This window comes from Symsagittifera roscoffensis, chromosome 9 (genome assembly GCF_963678635.1).
Source record: "Symsagittifera roscoffensis chromosome 9, txSymRosc1.1, whole genome shotgun sequence".
Classification (NCBI taxonomy): Eukaryota; Metazoa; Xenacoelomorpha; order Acoela; family Convolutidae; genus Symsagittifera; species Symsagittifera roscoffensis.
This window is the reverse complement of record NC_087070.1, coordinates 9,785,740-9,805,941: the sequence shown is the minus strand read 5'-3', so window position 1 is coordinate 9,805,941 and position 20,202 is coordinate 9,785,740. Positions and strand designations below refer to the sequence as shown.

At 33.9% G+C, this 20,202-nt stretch overlaps 1 protein-coding gene across 11 annotated transcripts in view; it reads right to left on the bottom strand.

Moving 5' to 3' along the window:
* Positions 1 to 426: 426 nt before the first annotated feature.
* LOC134854509 (uncharacterized) overlaps positions 427 to 20,202 on the bottom strand; it is a 57,062-nt gene continuing 37,286 nt past the window's right edge. For all 11 annotated transcript variants that reach the window (XM_063870793.1, XM_063870797.1, XM_063870790.1 and 8 more), the window contains 4 exons: positions 2,486 to 2,701; positions 1,580 to 1,830; positions 854 to 1,127; positions 427 to 700 (listed from right to left, as the gene is read on the bottom strand). In XM_063870793.1, the coding sequence (XP_063726863.1) occupies positions 502 to 700; positions 854 to 1,127; positions 1,580 to 1,830; positions 2,486 to 2,701 (940 nt within the window). In that variant the 3' untranslated portion in view covers positions 427 to 501. The remainder of the gene's footprint in view (positions 701 to 853; positions 1,128 to 1,579; positions 1,831 to 2,485; positions 2,702 to 20,202) is intronic.

Sequence of the window (20,202 nt, the reverse complement as noted above, 5' to 3'; positions counted from 1 at the left end):
AAGGTTACCACGCTATCGCAGTCAAGGCTAAACGTGATGCCAGTTGCCCGACCACGTGATGCCTGTTGATCTTATGTTTGTATTTGTTTTTAACTGTTACTTACAAGAGCAGTTTGCAGACGTCTAATCTTAATCAAGCTGGCCAAGTCGAAACTTTAAACGAAGTAGGCGTTCGTTCAACTCAAATTTCCTAAATTGTATTCACAATTCTTAAATAGAATATTTTTGAGCGCCTTTAGTGCTTCAATTTTGTTGCCCTGATTAGACACCAATCTTTAAACACTTTGCGGATTTATAGCCAAGGCACAATTTGAATTGCTTGACTCATCATTCTATTTTTACTAATTGAAATTTTTCTCTTTCGCGAAGTTTTTTCAAATCTATTTGAAAAGCTTGAAATGTTATGGCTTGAAACATTGTAAAAAAAAATTGAACCACAATTTATTCGATGAACATTTTTAGAGTGATGAAATGTTTTCAGTTTAAGCCAGAGTTTCGATTTTAACGCTTTCCGAATGGGAAGCAATTTAAGATTCGTCTGTTTGTCGGTTTGAGTAGTCTCAGTTTGGCCCCTATGACCGCCAGTCGTGTTTCGTTGTCCACACAATGGAATTGGAGAGTGACCATACTTGGGAGTTCATCGTCGGCTGGGATGTGGAACTCTCCCAAGAGAGACACTGGCTTCTGGGATCCAACGTTTCTAAAATATCAAATCGTCATAACATAATTAGAATTCTATAAACAAACTTTTCTTGTAGTTCATCTTGTTTATTAGATTGCCATTCTGCCAAAAGATGGAATATAGCAATTTTGTTTTTCAAAGAAAGTATTGAAACTTTTTTTTTCTACTCACTGAAGAAACGCAATATTCTCCACTCGATCTTCCTGCGCCCCATCTTCGCCTTCCTCCCCCTCGGAACCCCCTCCCCTTTTTCTATCTTTTCCTGCCCATTTTTCGTCTTGAACATTCGGCGACAACACCAAACAGGCGAACACAGCCGACTTCTTGGCGCTCTCGTCGCCGATCGGTTTGGCAGTCGAGTCCTCTTCGTTCGGGTATTCGTCGGATACTTGTTCGCCTCCTCCGTTGTACAACACAACTTCACAGCTCAATTGGTAATATCGGCCTAAATTTTAAAAAATTATATGCAAAATGCAAAAAAAAACACAATTTCATTGGCCTTAAGTTTTCTGTTGCGAGGGGACAGTGTTTTCTACAATTTATTTAATTTTTTTTTATTCCGTTCAAAAAATTTGTGAAATTACTTTGAATATTATAAGAAAAACACGCCAACTAAAAAAACATGACCGTGGTCCAATTTTATTAAGACTCTTTTGTACTTTATAAAATAAGTGACGAATAATTTAACCAGATTTCCTGAAAAACCATTAAAAAATTAAAGTTTTAGCGCAGGCAGTACAAATATGTCTATATTACATTTGAATTTTTAGTTATTCATGAACGAGTAACTAGTAGCCATGAAACAGTTATGGTTAATTTTGAATTTGAAACAAATTATTATAATAATTTTTGCACACTTATTATTTCATGAAGATAATGTATAGACGAAAGTAGTACCTGCGTTGACCAGATGTCGAATATTTAGAGTGACAGAAGATGCTTGGAAGGGTCTTTCAGTCAGCACCACCGCCCTGCTCTTCCTCTCCGACCCTCCCCCTCCCCCTCCCCTCCCCCCTCCTGTGCCCCCCTTCGCGCCTGCGGAGAAGGGAGAGGGGGAGGGGAGAGAGAGGAGTCTGCTCTCAACCCTTCCAATACCACTGCACCGCCACAATTCACTTACTTGTGAAGTGGACTCGAATCGACTGTTTCTGAAAAGGAGGAGAGAGCTGTACATCAAAAATACTCTTGTTCTACCGTTTCCTATACCACATTACTCCCCCCCCCTCCCCCGGTCACCATTTTTCTTACATTCTGTGTAGTATATAATCATCAAATTAACAGAATAACCACTGATTTTAGAGAGTCGTGTTTGGACAAAAAGAGATATGTTTGTAATTGGGCCATACAGCCAAAATGCCAATTTTTATGAAAATTGCACTGTGGAAAAAAGGTAGTAACGACTAAACCCCCACTTCTTCTACAGGGAATTCACCCCTCCCCCTCTCCCTCACAAGATTTCGACCCACTCACTATCTAAAGTGTCGTCGCTTTGATTCTGTATTACATCATCCATTTTGGCTCATCGGCATTAAAAATAACTCAAACTCGCCTTTAACTCTAATGTCGACTTGCATTATATGAATCACGCTCCAAAAAAAAAAAGTTTTCCAAAAAGTCCTTAAAAACGGAAAATTTTGCAAAAACTTGCAAAAACGACAATTTAAAGAGCTTAGATAATTAACAGGATCATATTTAGCAATAATTTCGGCGCCCAGAAAACTTTATTTTTTCGTGGCGCTCGCTATAGCTCGTCTCCTTGATTTTAGTGGGAAAAGTAAGCTATGAATTAGTAATATTTCTAACTTGAGTTTGTTTGGCACCGATGCTGCTTGTTGGTCCCCACCAGTGGCCTTGGCCTTCAAAGAAGGAGTCTCTATATCTAGAGTGAGAGATGGGGGACCCTCGGTGACGAAGCAGAGGAATGCCTTCTGGAAGTGGTCACTTGTGTCTCCGACGAGCACTTCAGATATGTCCAGATCTCCTTTGACAGTAGTCGACATGGATGCATTGCAGTGGACTCTGTTGGAAAAAGTAAGAATAAATAATAAAAAATATAACAAAGTAATTAAATTAATTAATGTTATTTAAATTAAAAATATAACAAAGTAATTAAATTAATTAATGTTATTTAAATTAATTAATTAAGAAAAAAATAAAGAATTTTAAAAAAGTAATAGAATTAATTAAAGTTAAAGTAATTATTTGAGACTTTGATTTTAATATGAAAAGCAAAAAGTCTGAAAAGCAAAAAAAAATCACACCGGATGTTTCAAAAAACTGTTATAACCAGGTTTATCTCTTATAAATAAATTCTAGCAATTGGCAAATACATAAATGGCTGGGGGATCATTAATTAGCCAAAAAATCTGTTCCAGTTTTCCATTACTAATTATTGCCGCGTACTAGAAAGGAACATAAGATTCGGAGTTTTTTCGACGCAAAAGTAAATTATAACTAATAATTGAAGAGGCCAAACGATGAATCAATCTATACTTTTTTTGTACTTATTTCAGTTGAGCTGCAATGAAAAATTCCCAAAACTATTTGTTCCACTAATGTCAAGAAAAACCGTTCATTTGACTATCTTAGAGCAAAGCATGGGAGGGTGAATTAAGTCACACTCTACACTTAAATTAATTTACTTGCATTCATTTTTTAAGAAAGCTAAATTTAAAGCCTATCTCTGAGCTTTAAAAAAAACATTTTTTTGATAACCAACGACCTTTTTTTTTATATATATTAATACCAAATTGCTGCCGGCAAAAATTAAACAAAATTATATAAAATGGCGCTTAAGTAAATTGCCTGGCAGATCGGGGCTTTACAGATCCGTTTTCAGGGGTATCTGAGCTGAAAAGCTTTGAGTTAGGACCGAGTTGGTTAACTCATAGAGTAATTTCGGATAGGGTACACCGTCTGCTCGTCACGCTATCTTATTTTCGGCCGGATAGATTCGTGCAACTTCTTAGTCTAATACCGATCCTAATCTTACTCTTATACTATCTAGTCTCAGGTTGTTTAACTAGTCTCTGCTAGGCTCAATAGATCTAGGGTATACTGGTCTATTGCGGCTGTTGAAGTGCTCGGGAGAGTCCAACTAATTTCTAAGTTAAATTCAAATCTCTCTGGTGCTGAAATTACAAGTAACTTCAGCACTTACAAATAAGTGGGTTGTTAGTTAGATGGATCATGATTGGTTAATATTAAATACTTTACATTGGTAAAATATCTAAATTATCCAATCATAAAATGTAGTTTAGATCAGGTTCCACCCATCCGGGTTTTACAGAGTTTTTTAGAATAGTTCTTCTGCAATTCGAAGGATGGATGATGGACGTTGGTGTTTGGCGAACATCTTATTTCTTCTGTTTCCTTTTTGTTAAAGAAGTTCCAGGAAGCTGGAGTTAGAGACATAAGACGTTGTGTCTTCTAGTGACAACGACTAAGTCTTTGCAACAAACTCAAATCTGATTTCAGAATGGTTTGCTATGTCAGGTTTTTCTTGTTCTGCGTGGAGATTGTGCGTGGAGGGGATGCCTGGTTACTCGGATCTGTACGTATACTTGAACATCGAGGTGGTCATTGGTCTAGTTCAATGAAGTCCTTTTCTGCGAAGTCAAGTCGTACTCTAAATCCTTTGAGTTGTGATTGTGAGTGGCATATCGATTGTGGTTGGTCATTCCCTCTCGAGTGTAGTGGGGTCGTTTTGTCTTTGGATGTTCGTCCTTGGTGTTGTATTCTGATCTATGTATTGCATAATGTAATTTACATTTTATAAAACATTTATTAGTTTAATATTTTTTAATTATGATTTTAGTTAGTTGTTTTCACAAAAGCTTTTTGTTTTAGTTCGGTTATTTTGAAGAGTTACTCACACTTGAGTAGCTCTTATTAAAAATAGAGGTGTGGTCACAAAGCGTGGATGTAGCGCGGTGGGTTAGGCCGGCTATAGAGCATGCTCAGGACGTCCTTCCTGGTGGGTTAGGCCAGGAATGGGAGTATGATTTCATGCGGTTTTTGTGAGGGGTCCTGTTATGTGACAACGTTTTATGTTGGGTTTGTTGTGGTTTTTCTTATGTCTTGTTGGTTATGTCCTTTTTCCAAAAAGTAAATTGTTCGTGGTATGGGTTTGTCTTTCGACTTTTTTGTGTTTTATTATTTCTTTCTTAGACTTTATAATAGTCTTAAAAAGAATAAATTATCCAGTTTTAAACTGGGTTAATCCGGTTTGGGTACCGTTGGTTTCCTTTTCTTAGTTATGCTGTTATTCTATGATTTGTGGTATTTAGTAAGCTGCGTTGGTTAGTTTTGTTTAGTATATGATTCCTTTCCAACCGGGTTAAAGGAAAGTTTGAAACATGTTATTATATGTTAGAGTTGTTTAGTGTGAAAACTTGAAACTGAAATTCATTATTTTAAACAATTCTTCGTGGGCGAGCTGTGCGAGTGTGGATAGAATTTCTGTGCGAATGAATGAGAATATCAAAAGATTAGTACTGCATTTGCTTCTTATTAATTTACTGCATAGAATTTGGAAATTTACTGCTAGTTATGGGGGAATTTTAAGTTACAAATTTTCATCATAATTAGATTTACTGCTTGTGGGGAAAATTTTAGAAATGAATTTACTGCATTGGTATTAAATTTATAAATTTATAAGTGTAAGAGATTAATAGAATTGTTGAAGTCTGTTTGATGAAATTTGCGATCTTTATTTGTTTTTTGTGGTTTTTGTAGGTGATCGTCGGCTGAAGGCTAAAAATCTAAGGAAAACATGGATAAAGTATGGTGAGTTTTTTAATATTTCAATTAGTTAGTTATATTCATTTAATTCATACTTACCTGTTAGTCGTCGGGGAAAAAACCGTGGGGGAAGATGTCATGAATTAGTTCTGAAGTTGTTAGTAGTTTAGCTAAGATGCGGATGATATTTTTAGTTTGAAGCAGTGGCCAAAGCAATTGAAGTGCCTTAATAGTGGTTAGTTCTTCAGTGCCAACTGCAAACTCATAAGGTGTGTTTTGGATTAGATTATATAATTTGTGATTGAATTTAGTGTTGTGGATGAATTCTAAAATTGGGATTTCTATGGGTTGTACAAACTCGTGCGGGATAAGGAAGGGTCGGGATTCTTCGGCGTTGAAGGTCTTGGTGATGGGACAGAAGATGTACATTTGGGTTATGGGGTCATAATTACGAAGAATACCATGAAGGTTAGTATCTTTAATGCAATATGTGAAATTTAGGAAAAATGGTGAAGTGTATTTGGAATTATTGAATTGAAAACGATGGTGTGGTTGTCTAGAGGGTGTGTGTAGGTCAAAGTGATTTTGGATGAAGCGATAATAACTATATGTGTGGGTTTGTTTAGTGCGCAACATAATATCGTGTGAGCAGTGTAAATCTCTTTCGTGTGGTGCAAGGAAATGAAAGGTTAGTGAAAATATTTGGAAGCGTTCTTTGAAACTTTCGTATGCTTGTGTGTCTATTAGTGCTTCTGAAATAATGTGATCAAACTTTCGGTCGAAGATGTTTAGTGTAAATATATATGGTGTCTTGATGAAAAATTTCTCAGTAATTTGTGGATTAGCGAAGCGATCGTCGTCTAAGAATTGATCTTGGTTAGCTCTGATGATGTTGTGATCATAGTATTCGAGTGTATATTCGTTAGCTCTAGGTGCAGTGTGTGTTTTTAGTGATTTTTTATATCCAACGTAAGTAAATTGTCTAGCGGTTAGTGGTGTAGTGAGTTGATATAGCATGTCCGTATTTCGCTCTATATCGATGTGAGTGTTAGATAAAGGTAAGCAAAGAGGGTTAGTAAAATGATAATATGAGGTCCAAGAGAGAGTGGGCATTAAAACGTATTCATCTACAAAGTTGCGTGTTTCGTTAGTGTCGTGGGGGGTGTTTAAGGTGTATTGTGGGAATGAGGGTAAGGTGATGGCTAAAAATTCTTTTGTGTTAGTATGCTTGGGGTGGTTGATGTATTCACGGGCTGTTCCTGGTTTTGCTGGGAAAGGATGGTTGGGGAACTTTCTTTTAAAAGTGCGGTAAGCTCTATTAGTGTTGAGTGAAGATTCAGTTGATGTGGATGATGGTGCTAATGATTCAGTATAATTTGAAGAGGGTGTAGGGGTAGGGGGGTTGGATGAATTTATTGTGGAGGAGATTTGGTTTATGGTTGGGGTATTAAGGTGGTAGGGTTGTTGTTGAAGGGTAATAAAATTATCTAGCTCTGGGGAGATTCGGGGGGTGTCTGGAGAATGAGATGATTGGTCAGAATGGTATGAGGAGTAGGTTGGGGTAACTTGGGAAGCATAAGAGGGTGTGGGAGTGATTGGGTCAGGGTTATTGGATAATATGGGTTGAAAAGGGGGTTGAGAAAAATTAGAAGAGTTATGAAAATTATTGGATGGGGATGGTTCTGAGTCGGCAAATTCATCGGGGGTTTCAATATTCGGGTTATTGAGTTGTGAGATGGAATATAAAACTGAGATGTGTGAATTAGTGTCGGAATTCATGCCTGATGTTACATTACTAGATGGAAAATCGGGTGGCGGAAAAGCAAAAAGTGGTATTATTGGGATTGGAGAGGTAAGATTGGTTGGGTGGGAATTTGATCGGTGTAGTGATCCAAGTTGGCGGCTCATCGTGGGCTAAAAAAATGATTATTTTGAGACTGAAAAGCGGTGGTATGGGGTTGTTCAATAATTTGTTCATAAGTATTATCATCTTGTGACTGGTGTGTCATTATATGTTGAATGGGACTTTGTGATGTGTTGAGTCGAAAATTTGGATTATGTGTGATGGCTAAATTTCGAAAATTTCGTGGGACTAGGGATAGTGGATGGTTATTTGGTAGGGGTGGTAATTGTGGTGCCGTTGGCGTTATGTCTACATTGTTATGTTCTTCGTCGTATGTATTTTGTCGTGTTGCTATTTTTGTGTTATATTCTTTTATTTGTGCGTCTAAAAGAATTTTGTTTATAGATGTAGAAAAGATTCCAAAAAATCCTGCAAAGAGTATGCGTGCTACGCTTGCTTGTCTGTTTACTTGTGTGTGTATAGCACATGTGTTGTAGATTCCTTTTAAAAGTGAGAAAAGAAATCCAATAAAGTTAAACATTGCGTATAAAATAGTCAATTTTTCTAAGATGTAGTAGGGCCATCCTAGAAAATCGAGGATCTCATTTTTGAGTGTAACAAAGCTAAAAATGTTAATTGGTGATATATCTTGGGGACGGTATTTTTCACCGTTTAGATATATATAATCTTTAATGTCTTTAAAATATCCGCTATAGTCTTGCGTGTAGATATCGGCAAATCCTGCGGTTTCTGCAAGTTTGCGTAAATTTTGGTCTATTGATTGTCTTTGTATAGTGTCCATTTGTGTTAATAATTCTTGGAATTGTTGCGTTCTAATGTGATGTTGAATATCTGATTTTGAATAGATTCCTATTGATTGTAAGTCTATATTTGGGTTTCGAGCAATAGCGCGAATGCTTTCTGGTGAAAATTTTTTGAGTGATTGCATTAATGTGGGATATGGAGTGAGAAGATAATATTTATTTTCATCAGGGTTTAGTTGTACTACATTGTGGCTGTTTTCTGATCCACATGGGACTGCGGTATCCCAGAAATAGGTTCTTCGTGAAAGTGTATCCACGAAATGTACTTTATTCTTATAAAAGATAGGGATTCTTTTATAACATCGTTTATCTTCAAAAACGTATAGTGGTGATACTTTTTTAGTACAAGTATAAAACCATAAGATGTTTCCTTCATAGTCTAAAAAATTTGATCTATTTCCAGATAATAAGTATCCTGCATAGGGTATTTTTAATACTGCTAGTGCAAGTGATTGTAATATTTGTGTTCGTTCTAATTCGCATAGTTGGTGTAGTGTTTCTAATTCGGAGAGTGACATTTCTTGAAAAATTCGGCTAATTGTATAATCTAGTTTCATATCTAAATGAATATCATAGTGGATATTACCGAAATATGTAGTATTCATTAGTGATAATTCTTGTAAGCGTGTGCTTCTGGTGTCATGGGGTTTTAGATGTCCACCAGGTTGTCCGTTGCTTTTTTCAAAATTAACTGGTATATAGGATGTTCCTTCGTTTGGAGGATGACCTGTGGCATATGGGTCGATTTTTACTTTTCCAGTGGTCATGTCGAATCCTTTTTCGTATTCAACTAATATTTCAGAGTATTGTGTTCTGTGAAGTGGATTCCTGTATTTACATGCAAGTTCTGTTTCTTGATATATTTGAAAACGTGTCAATTTATTTTCTATATTGTCTATGTTTCTAAAATTAGAACTTAGTTTTCGTGATGGATGGACTTGTTCATATGGAATTGATTGTATAAAATATTTTTCGTGAAATTTTATCATACGAGCGTGTATTTTTGCTACTTGAAATGTTGTACATGTATCTTCGGGGAACCAAACAATTGTTGCTTGTGTTCTCGTTGTAGGGTCGCAATAACCTTGATCATTTTTACAAGGTAATCGGATTCCTTGATAGATCATTGTATTATCTGATAAATCTCGTGTTAGTTGTATTTTTTCGAGTTGTATTTTCCAATCAAAAAACATTATTTCTTGGTATCCTTTATTTTTTGTGTCTGCTTTGCAGTTTGATGGGTCATTTATACCAATGTGTGGTATCCAATGTTTATCGTGTAGGTCATAGGTTAATCGTCCGTGTGCGCCGTTATACGGGTATTTTTCGTCTAGTTTTATATGTCCTTGGTGTCTTTCAAGTTGTGATTGATGTACAGAGTCTGGAAAAACTTGAAAATTAACTAACTTTCTTTGGGAGTTTTTATTTTGTGTGATGTTTAGTCTAAGTAATTCATTTTTACAATCGTCGGGATTGAGATGTAAAAGACGTTCTATATTACTTTGATAGAATGATTCATGGTCAAGTCGGTTTTTGTTTCCGTTCGAGACTTGTGAACAATGTACTTTCTTTTCCGAAAATGTTGCTGTGAATTTATAACCTGTAACTGTTGTTGCTCGGGCTTTTGAATAGAGGGTTGCTATTACATCTGTGGTTTCTATAGCTTGTGGTTCTGTTTCACATTGTGATACTTGATTTATTGCATATTTATGTAGTGTTTTTTGTTCATTTTCTTCACAATCGTAATGTGTTACTAATAAATCTTGTGGTCCTGTACGAGGAGAAGGGTTTATGTTTTGATTTGAGATTACTAGAAAAAGGAGTTGGAGAAAAATTAATAATTTTAGAATATACATGTGTATGATAATCCTGAGTATGGATTATAAAATGTAATGTAGCCAATTGTGTTTTTGGTATATCTGTCGTATTTGTATATTACTTCAGTAGTTATAAACGGTGGTGGTAGTGATTGAGCTGTTATGTTAGGTGGATTTAGTGGGTAGGGATGTTGGGTAATATTATTTAACTTAACTGTGATTTCAAACTTTAATTGTAAACTGTTTTGTTGGAGTATTTGAATATTGTGATCACGGATATCGTTGTGAATATCTTGGCGATATTGTAATCTATTAAGTGCCCAGTTATGAAGGCGGTTACTTTCTTGATGTTGTCCAAATAGTGGTGGAGGTGCTGTAAATGTATTCCAATCTAGTCTTAAAGGAATATTTATTGATGATTGTTCTCGATATCTGGCGTCGAGATTATTTGGAAAATTTAAGTTAAAAGGTGGTGGTGAAATCTTGCTTATTGATGGTGTTGATGGTAGTGATAATGTTTCTGGTAGTGATGAGGATGTTGTTGTATCCGTAGAAATATCTATGGGGTCATTGACTAAATTTGGTTCACCTTGTGTAAATGAATGTGTAGTCCAATATGGAAATCGTGATGTTTGGTTTGTGGGGTTGAAAGGATTTTCACGTATTTGCTCAGATGTTGGTGTTGAACCTAAGTAATCTGATGGTAGGCTTGAGGTGCTACGTTGTGAAAGAAGCGTAGGGGTTTCTGGTAATATACCAATGGGGTTTTCTGGAGTGGTTTGTGATGGGGATTGAGGTATATCAAAATGAACTCGGGGAGTTTGAAAATTTCTGTTTCGTCGAGGATGTATAATTTGTCTATTTATTTCGACTGTATTTTGGTTTTGACTAGGATTTCTTATTCTACTTAGTTCTTGTGGTAGTGTTGGGTATAGGTTATATGTTGGTTCGCTTAAAGGTGCTTGTCGTTGAACTGGTTCTAGTGGTTCTGATAAACGAGCGTGTCGTTCTTCAAAAGTGTATGGATTGTCTTGAAAAGAAATTCGTGTAGATGTTTGAGGATTTTGAGTAGTTGAAGGTGGTGTTTGGTTATCTTGGGATGATGTCGGTGAAGACTGATTCTGTGACTGTTGGGTAGCAATTTTTGATGGATTTTTGAATTGTTACTTTAGTGGGAAGGTTTATGTTTATTATAGTATTCTTCCAAAAAAAGAATTAGAAGGATTGTTGCTAGGGCAAATGTGAAGATTGCTTTCTTTATACATTTACATATTGTCAAAATGAGGGATGATAAAAATGTTATGAAAATTACAAACAATAAAAAAATATCGGTTCTACTGAAAATTGTTCGTATCATTTAGACAAGTTATATGACTCGTACCTGTGGATGTAATCAAGGGTTTTGGAAAGTTGGAGGAATAGTTCGAGTATAGTGTAGAAAATTAAAAAAATGTTACAAAAAATGATTAGGATTATTAGAAAAGATTCAAGTATATCAAAAAGAAATATTATAAAGGTTTCAAGTATTGTAAAAAAATGTTTAAGATTTATGAGTATTTGAGTAACTGATTGAGAGAAGAGCATTTAAGAAATGATCTCTTGGTCGAATATTTTTTGCTGTTTGAGGCGATTTTCAAGTGTGGTCGGATTATTTATTAGTTTTTTGACAAGTGGGTTGAGTTTTGTAAAAAATTGTTGGGGGCAATTTTCATGGTGATCGGGAGGTCGTCTTTTTCTTTATTTTTGTTTGTCAAATGATCCGGGGTATGGTGAGATTTTTATACTTTAGGCTAATTAAAATGTTCATTTTGTTACTTTAGGCTAAGTTAACAAATTTGTTTTGGGGGTATTCGTGGTCTGAGTTGGGGAAATATTGTTGATCTTTGGGTTATTAGATAAGGGAGGGGTACGGTATTATGGTGATATTTATTTTAGTTGTCAAGTTGGAGTGGTTTGCTTATTTTTGACCTGGAGGTCGTAAAGTTATAGTTATAGATGTGCCTGGAGTTCTATATGATTCGTCTAATTGGTCTTAGTTTGAGTTAGAGAAAGTGACGGATTGGATGAATCCTATTGGTCTATTTTGAACTAGAATTATTACGTACTTGTCAGCATGTTATTTTGAAAAATGTAAATGAAAAATGTTTCGAAGGTTTCAAGATAGTGAAGTATAATGTTAAAATTACTTTTGAAATTCCACTTTCTTTAAAATTTTAGATTGGGGGATGAATATTTTATAGTTTTTACGTGGTTGATTTCGGAGTCTTGTTGTTTTTCTATTTTCTGATTTGTCGATTTGTTCTTGGGGTATTATTTGTTCGGTCATTTTTCTATTTTTTCTTTGTTTTGGAGATTCTTTATGGTTTTGTGTATTGTTTTTGGTGGCGGTTGGTTTTGTGTTTTGATTTTCGGTGGGGTTATCATTTTGTTCTGTGTTTTTCAGATGTGGTTCATTTTGAATGATTTTTAATCCTGTGAAAGAATATAATTGAGTTAATTCGCGGAGTGCGTATTCTTTTGGGTAATAAGGTAATAGGTTGTTTCGATGTTGAACGATTTCTTTTTTGTTTGAGTCGGTAATTTTATATGTGACATCAGTGGGTTTTGCAATTATTTGTATGGTCTTTTTCGAAGGGGTTGTAATTTTTTAGAAATTCCTTTTTGAGTATTAAAATTAGGTATTAAAACAAATGTTCCAATTTTTAATTCGGAGGCTGGTGTAAAACGTGAATTGATTTGTTCATTAATGTTTTGTCTTTGTAATAACTTTTTTGTTATTTTTTGATAAATTTCATTGCGTTTTTTATCTCTATTTAGAATCCATTCGGTGTGTGTACCGGAGGCTAGTTTAAGAATTTGTGGGTGATGAAAATGATCTTCATCGTGTGTATGTAAAGGTAGGTTATAACAAATTGAGTCTTTATTTGGTTGACAATAACCTTGTGCGTTTTTATGAGAATTTGCTGTAAACATTATTGGTTTGCGTGGCTTTTGGTTAAAAACCATTTCGTATGGTGACATTCCTAAAGTTGTCGTAATTTGTGAATTATATGCTAAGGGAAATAATTTTACATCTGCTGACCATTCGGTATATTTTGTATCATTTCCGTTGATGATACATCTAAGATATTCTTGTAATGAACGGTTCATACCTTCGACTAAGCCGTTTGTCCAAGGTGCATGAGATGTACGTGGTTTGTGTTTAATGTTATATAAATGACATAGTGTGATAATTTCATTATTTATGAATTCTGTACAGTTGTCTGTAACTAAAATTTCTGGTAGTCCGAAGTTTGCTATCCAGTGTTCATAGAGTGTTGTGTAAGCGTAATAAGCGTTACAATGTGGTACTGGGTTAAGTGCTACATAATGAGTAAATGCGTCAACAATTACCATAATGTAGGAGTTTCCTTCTGATGAGGGTGAAATTGGTCCTTTGGTATCAAATGAGATACGATGATTAAAGTACAAACTTTGTCCTTTAAAATCTTGTTTTTGTGCTATTTGTTTTTGATTTGGGTAAGGTTTATTTAGTTGACATACTATACAGTCATTGCATAGTACTTTTATCCAAATTGGTGCATTTGGGAAATAAAAGTTTTGTATAAAATTTGAATATGTTTTTTCTGATCCAGAGTGTCCTTTAATATTTTGTGTATGTGAAATATTAAAAGCTATAAGAATCATACTTAAAGGGAGACATGGAACTGTAGATTCATTCAGGTTATACTCTAAAAGGTCTGTATTTTCGTTAATTGTTGTGTTGTTAAATTTGCGAAAGTATCGGAGGAGTGTTTTGTTTCCTAGAATGGTTGAATCTGCTTTGATAGGTTTAGTTTTATATTTGTGCCATGATTTCAGTTGTCGAATTACTGGGTCAAGGTTTTGATATTGTTTCAGTGTTGAAATTGTAATTATTTCTGTTGGGGGGAGAAAAATGTTTTCGATTTCTAATTTAGATAAGGGTATTGTATCAAGTGGGTCGTGAAGGTCAAAAACTTGATTTATTGTGTATTTTGAATCATTTGTTTGTGGTCCTGATAAATTTATTTTATCAGTTAGATCTTCTTTTTCAATTAGTGGAAAATGGTCTTTTTTAGTTTGGTGTTGTTTTGTTCGTTTTTGTTGGGTGTTATTTTTTATCCATTGAGAATATGGGATTGGTTTGAAAGTTGATGTTCCAAGTAAATCAACTTCATAATGATTATTTTGACAATCTAAATAAAGTGGGAAATGTTGTAAACTATTTATTTGTGATTGTTCAATGTCAGTTTTTACTGCATATTTGCATTCCAATCGGGGTGATGTTTCGTTTTCTGCAAGGTAGAATTTTATGTTTTTGGGTATTTCAACTGTTGTTTTTCGTGTAAGTAATTCAGGTGGTGTATTTCGACTTAAGGTATCTGGTAATGCAAGATTTTTTCCTGCAGTCCAAACTATATGTAAGTTTGGAAATTTCATTAGAATTAGTTGAAATCTGTAAACTCGGTGGTTTGGGTTAGATTTTTGTGTAAAGAGAAAGATGATTGGTTTATGGTCTGTGAATAGAACTGTTGGATGTTTTGATCCAAGTATCAGAAATTCATATTCTGTCAGTGTATATATTATGGCTGTACATTCTCTCATTAGAGTTGAGAGTCGTAGCTCTGCTTGAGTGAATAATCGAGAATTTGCTGATATGAGGTTCATTTTATTTGTACCATTATGTGATTGTAATAGTGCTGCACCGATGCCAAAGTTCGAAGCATCGCACATTGCATAAAATGGTTGATTTGAATCTGGAATTGTGTTTGAAATTTGTTCAGTTAAAAGTTTCTTTACTTCTTCAAATCGTGTTTGATGTTCTGTGTTCCATTCAAAATTATTTTGTTGTCTAAGGATGTTATAAAATGGTCGTAGATATAATTGCATTTTATAAACATATTTACTTAAAAAGTTTAACATTCCAAGAAATTCTTGGATTTTCTTTTTATTTGTTGGTGGTTGAAGTTTTTGAATAGCGTCAATGCGTGATTTCAATGGAGTGATTGTTTTTCTTTCTATATTATGTCCTAAGAATTTAACTCTTGTCAAAAAGAAGTGTGATTTATCGGGGGCGGCCTTCAGATTTTCGTTCTGAAGTATTTGGTGATATTTTTCTAAAACATTGAACATTTCGTCTTTTGTTTGTGATTGCATAAAAACATCGTCTAAATAGGTGATTGCGTTTTTCTTGAGTATCAGTGGTCTAAAAATTTTGCTCATAAAAGCTGAAAATGCTGCTGGTCCTATGGATATTCCATAGAATAAGCGGTTGAATTCATATTGTTGGTTTCCGATAACAAATTGTGTTAAACGTCGTGATTGTTCATCTAGTGGCATTTGATTGTATGCACTATTCATATCGGCGGTTGTAAAGTATTTGCCGTTTATTTTTGTTAAAATAACTTGTATTGGTTCAATGGGCCAATTACATTTTGATTCATCTATAAGTGAATTGAGGTATCTAGCATCGAGAACGATTTTTAATGATTCTCCTTTAGCTAGAATGATAACGGGGTTGATAAATGTGTTGCCTTTTGGTTGTTCTTCTTTATTAACTGGTGATATAATGTTGTATTGTTCTAAAATATCGAGTAATCTGTTTACTTTATCATGTAAGTGAATTGGTACTTTACTTGCTCTCTGTTTTTTGAAAACTGCGTCTGGTTTTAACGGGAGATGTAGTGATGAACTGATTTTTCCAACATCGAATTTTGATGTTGCATAGACTGATGAATATTCAATTAGCTGTTTGGCTAACTTTTCGAATTCGTCTTGTGTTATTTGTGAATGTTGGAAATTAAACATTGTTAAAAATTTCTGTTGGTCCTCTGTGTAGTTACTTATGTTGAATGTAGGTTTGAAATATGGAGTTTTTGTGAAATAATCCGTATTTCTGTTTTCGTTACTTATTATATTATTTATAGATAATTCTTCATTAAGAATTGTAGATTGGCAAATATCTAGTAATTGGAGTATATTATTTACGCGATAGGCTTTTTCGTGTATTGGTGATATTGTAGCGTTGGTTTCACAATATCCTAAAAGTCCTAAAGGTAATGTTACTTGGTAAGGTGTGTTGTTATAGACATGTAAGGAAATGATATCGGAATTCGAATTTTTCAAATATTTTATGGATGAGATTGTGATTTTGAAAAATTTGTGAATAGGTTTGAATTCAAATTCTGACATATAAAATTTTTGTTTGTTTTGTTCTTTATCATATTTGTGAACTTGTTTGATTGAAAAATTATAGATATTTCCTGATAGTGGTTTTAGGTGTTTTCTTTGTTGGTTAAATATCGGGTAGAATTTTGAAAAGAATGGTGGTTGTTTATTTAATCTTTGAAAAAATGTTAAGGATGTTTCTTTTGTTTTTGTATATTTATCTTTGATTAATATTTTACTATTTATTATGTTAATTGTTGGTATATACTTCGAAATAAATGGTATTCCAATGATATTATATTTAATGTCAGTGATATGGAATATTTGTTTAAATGGCTTATTTAAAATTTTGCTTTGTTCCATTGTTCTGGTGGGGAGGAGAAATAATTGGATTTTTCCGTAGTTTATCAATGTTGATCCTTGTGCTGTTGCTAACTTACTGGAGGTTTCAAGAGGTGTTAGCTTTGGGTGTAAAGTTTTTATTTCATTCCATGTGGGGATGTTTATTATGTTTGATTCTGCTCCTGAATCAATTAAAAAATCTATTTCAAGGTCTGGTGGTTGAAATTCTTTATTTCTTGGGCTTTCTAAGAGAAATGGTATTGTCCAAATTTTTTCTTTGGGTTGTTCTTTTTGTATATTTTGATAAATGTGGTTTGTATCCAAGCATTTTGTTTTGATATTTTTATTGGTTTGATCTGTAGTGTTAATCTCGTTTGTTTCTTGCGTCGTTGGTGTGGAATTTATGGGTGTAGTGTAATAATTTTGAAGAAATTCTGATTGATTTTCATATATGTGTGATGAAAAGGGTTGTTCATATATGACAGATTCATAGTCATTTTCGACTTTTATCATATTGATAGAAAGAGTGTTTTCAGTATCACTTTCTGAATCTGATGATGTACAGTTTATTTGATTGAGTTGTAACGTATCAGTTACTGTGTCATCAATACCTGGAGGGTCTGATGTTGTTTCTGGATTAGATTGTACTTGATTGATTTGTCTTTGATGTTTAGGTGTACTACTTCTGTGGCGATTATTAGAATTATTATAGTTATTATTATTCCGGTGTGGTGATTGGGAATAATTTCTATAACGATTATTATAACTTGAGTGTCGATTTTGTGAATTATTTCGCGATCTGTTTTGGTAATTATTGTTTGGTCTGTTATAGTTCGATCTATTATATGAGTTATTCCTTGATTGATTGTTCGGGTAATTCTGGTTTCGGTTGTTTGAATAACTTCTATTTCGATTATAGGAGTAGTTTCTATTCCTATTGTATGATGAATTTCGTGATTGGTTGTTTGGATAGTAGTTATTTCTTGATTGGGAATTAGATCTAGAAACAAATCGTTGTGTATTTGAATTTGATCTGGAGTAGTTATTTCGACTATTTGGTCTATTGTAGTGATTTTGTGATGAATTATTCGTGTTTCTTCGTTCTGGTGATCTTCCTCTATAACTTGAGTTATATGGTGATTGATTTCTTGTATAATTTGTATTGTTCGGGAGTGGTTTTCCTGAACTGTTGTTGCTGTAAACTGTTTTGTTCGGTAGATTTTGATCTTTTTTCATGTATTGATAGAATGATTTATTTGGTTCTTTATATTTTTGAGGTTTATTTTGATTGTCTTGCTGTTTTTGTCTACATTCGGAAATACTATGTCCGTATCGTCGGCAATAATTACACCATTTTTTGAAAGATGGTTTGCCTTTAAAGTTTGGGTTCTTTTCGTAAATATTGAGTATTTCAGTGATTTTTTCAACGAGGTCTGTCTCTGATTCCTGTATATTATTAATATTAGTGGGAGTCGTTTCAATTCTGTTAACGTATTGTAATTTCAGATTTTCCGTTTCTTCTAGTTTCATCGTGATTTCTGCTTGTTCTAATTTGTCTACTAGTTTTCGAAAATCTAAATCGGGTTCTCGAATTGAAGAAGGATGGGATGCTCTCTTTTTTATTGCTATTTTCCTTAATTGTGGTGTTAAGGTCATCATTAAGATTTCTGTCATCTTTGTGTTTTTATAGTCATGTGTATTTAGTGAGTATGCTTTTCGAACTAGTGTTTCGATTCGTACTGCTATTTGCTTGATGGTTTCGTTTGGTAATCTGCGAATTTCATTACATAAAACTCTTTGTTGTTGTTTGTTTCTTTCGGAGTCAAACATTTTTGAAAATTCCTGTGTAAACCTTTTCCAGTTTGATTTTATTTCTAGAGGTAGTACTGAAAACCATTTTTGGGCTGCGCCATCTAAGGTTGTTTGTATTAACGCTGTGCGTCGATGTATCCAATTTTGATGTAGTGGCGTATTTATTGGTTCAGGTCCAATATTTAAAATCAGGTTTGCTGTTACTGCATTTAAATAATCTTCTACAGAATATTCAGGGTCTGTTCCTGTGAAAACCATTAAAGGTTTGTTTGATGTTATTGATGATCCACCCATAAGGTATGGATTCATTGTCATTTGTAATGATTCTGCTGCATTTGGCATTTGGGAAAAATTTGAAAGTTGGTTTCTTGTTATTTCATGTTGTTGGAGATAATATGGGAGTGGTATTTCATTTTGCATTTGTGATGCTTGATACGAGTGTGCAGTCATTGGATTTTGTTGTTGAATTGGTTGAAAAGATTGTGTATTAATTAGATTTTGTTGTTGAATTGGTTGTTGATGTTGTGCATCTATTGGTTGTGGAGAAAAATTTCTATGATTTGTACGTGTTTTCTGTATTCCTTGTCTACGATATTCTTGAGTATTTTGTGCAAATATATCTGGTTGTAAGAAATCATCATCTGAGGATAAATAATCCATTTGATAAGATGTATGTTTTTTATTTTTTTATTTTGTTGAAAAAATGGGTAATTTTCACTGTGATCCTGTGGAGGATTTGTTTGGAAATCTATTGAATTAGGTTGGGTCATTGGGTTATCCCAATTTCGAGATCTTGTATATTGGTTAAAATTTCTTTGTGGTTGATTATATGTTTTTGATGGATGTGTATAATTATAATTATGGTCTGCAAAGTTGTTTCTAGTGAATGTTTTGCGTGTTTTTGATGGTATTGTCATGGGTCTGTATGTTTGGTAATCCATATGTGAATATTTAGGGGCAACCGAAGGTTTAACGGTTGATTGTAAGGTTACCTGTGTTTGTGAAGGATTTGTATTTCTTGGTGTTGTTAAATTTGGGCGTATTGGTGAAATACTTTGTTGTGTAGTTGTTGTGTGTACAATTTCTTCATTTATGAAGTGTGATGGTGTCTGGATATCTTGTTGAGTAAGATTCCTAGTTCCATTGAGGTTTTCGTTGTGTATGACTGTAGAGTTTAAACTATTATTTTGTGTATCGGGTAAAAATGTATTATAGTTTAATGGTGTTGCATCAATGGTTAATGGTATTACTTTCACATAATCTCTTATGTAAGATATCGTACTTATTGCTTGACTTGAGATTGATTGTGGGAAGTTTATGGATGCGGGATGAGACCATTCGGGGTCCCAAACATAATCTGATTGTTCTGTGATAGCGGTATCATCGTTCGAGTTTTGGGGTCTAAAATTTTTTCTTGCTTGTGCAATTAAATCGATATTGTGTGTGAAATAATCTATTATGAACCATGCCAAAATTTTTTGTAGATCGTGTTTTGTATGTTGTGAAACGTCGTCTTTCGTGAAATTTTCTTTAATGATGTTTAAATAACTAGAGAGTAGTGTGATTTCATGTCGTACTCTTAAATATTTAGATGTTTCTGTCGGTGAGACATTTGTTATTGGGATTTCGTTTTCTAATATCGAAATATAACTATATATTATTGCGAAAACTTCATTGGTGAATATGGAGTTTGCTCTTTGTGAGTTATGATATTGGATGCTTTTTATATATTCTGAAAAAACTTTTGAAAATTCTAAATCAAGATCGTCTGTTTGAATTGTATATTTTCTATTATTATGGTTTGGTGAGGTGAATTCTATGGAGTAGATTCCATACTGTTGTGTTATGTTGCATATATCTTTTAAGTAGTGGTCTATGATTTGTCTTTTGATTTTTACATCTGGGAACTCTGTTTTACATGGACTAATTCCGGGTTCAAATAAATTTAAT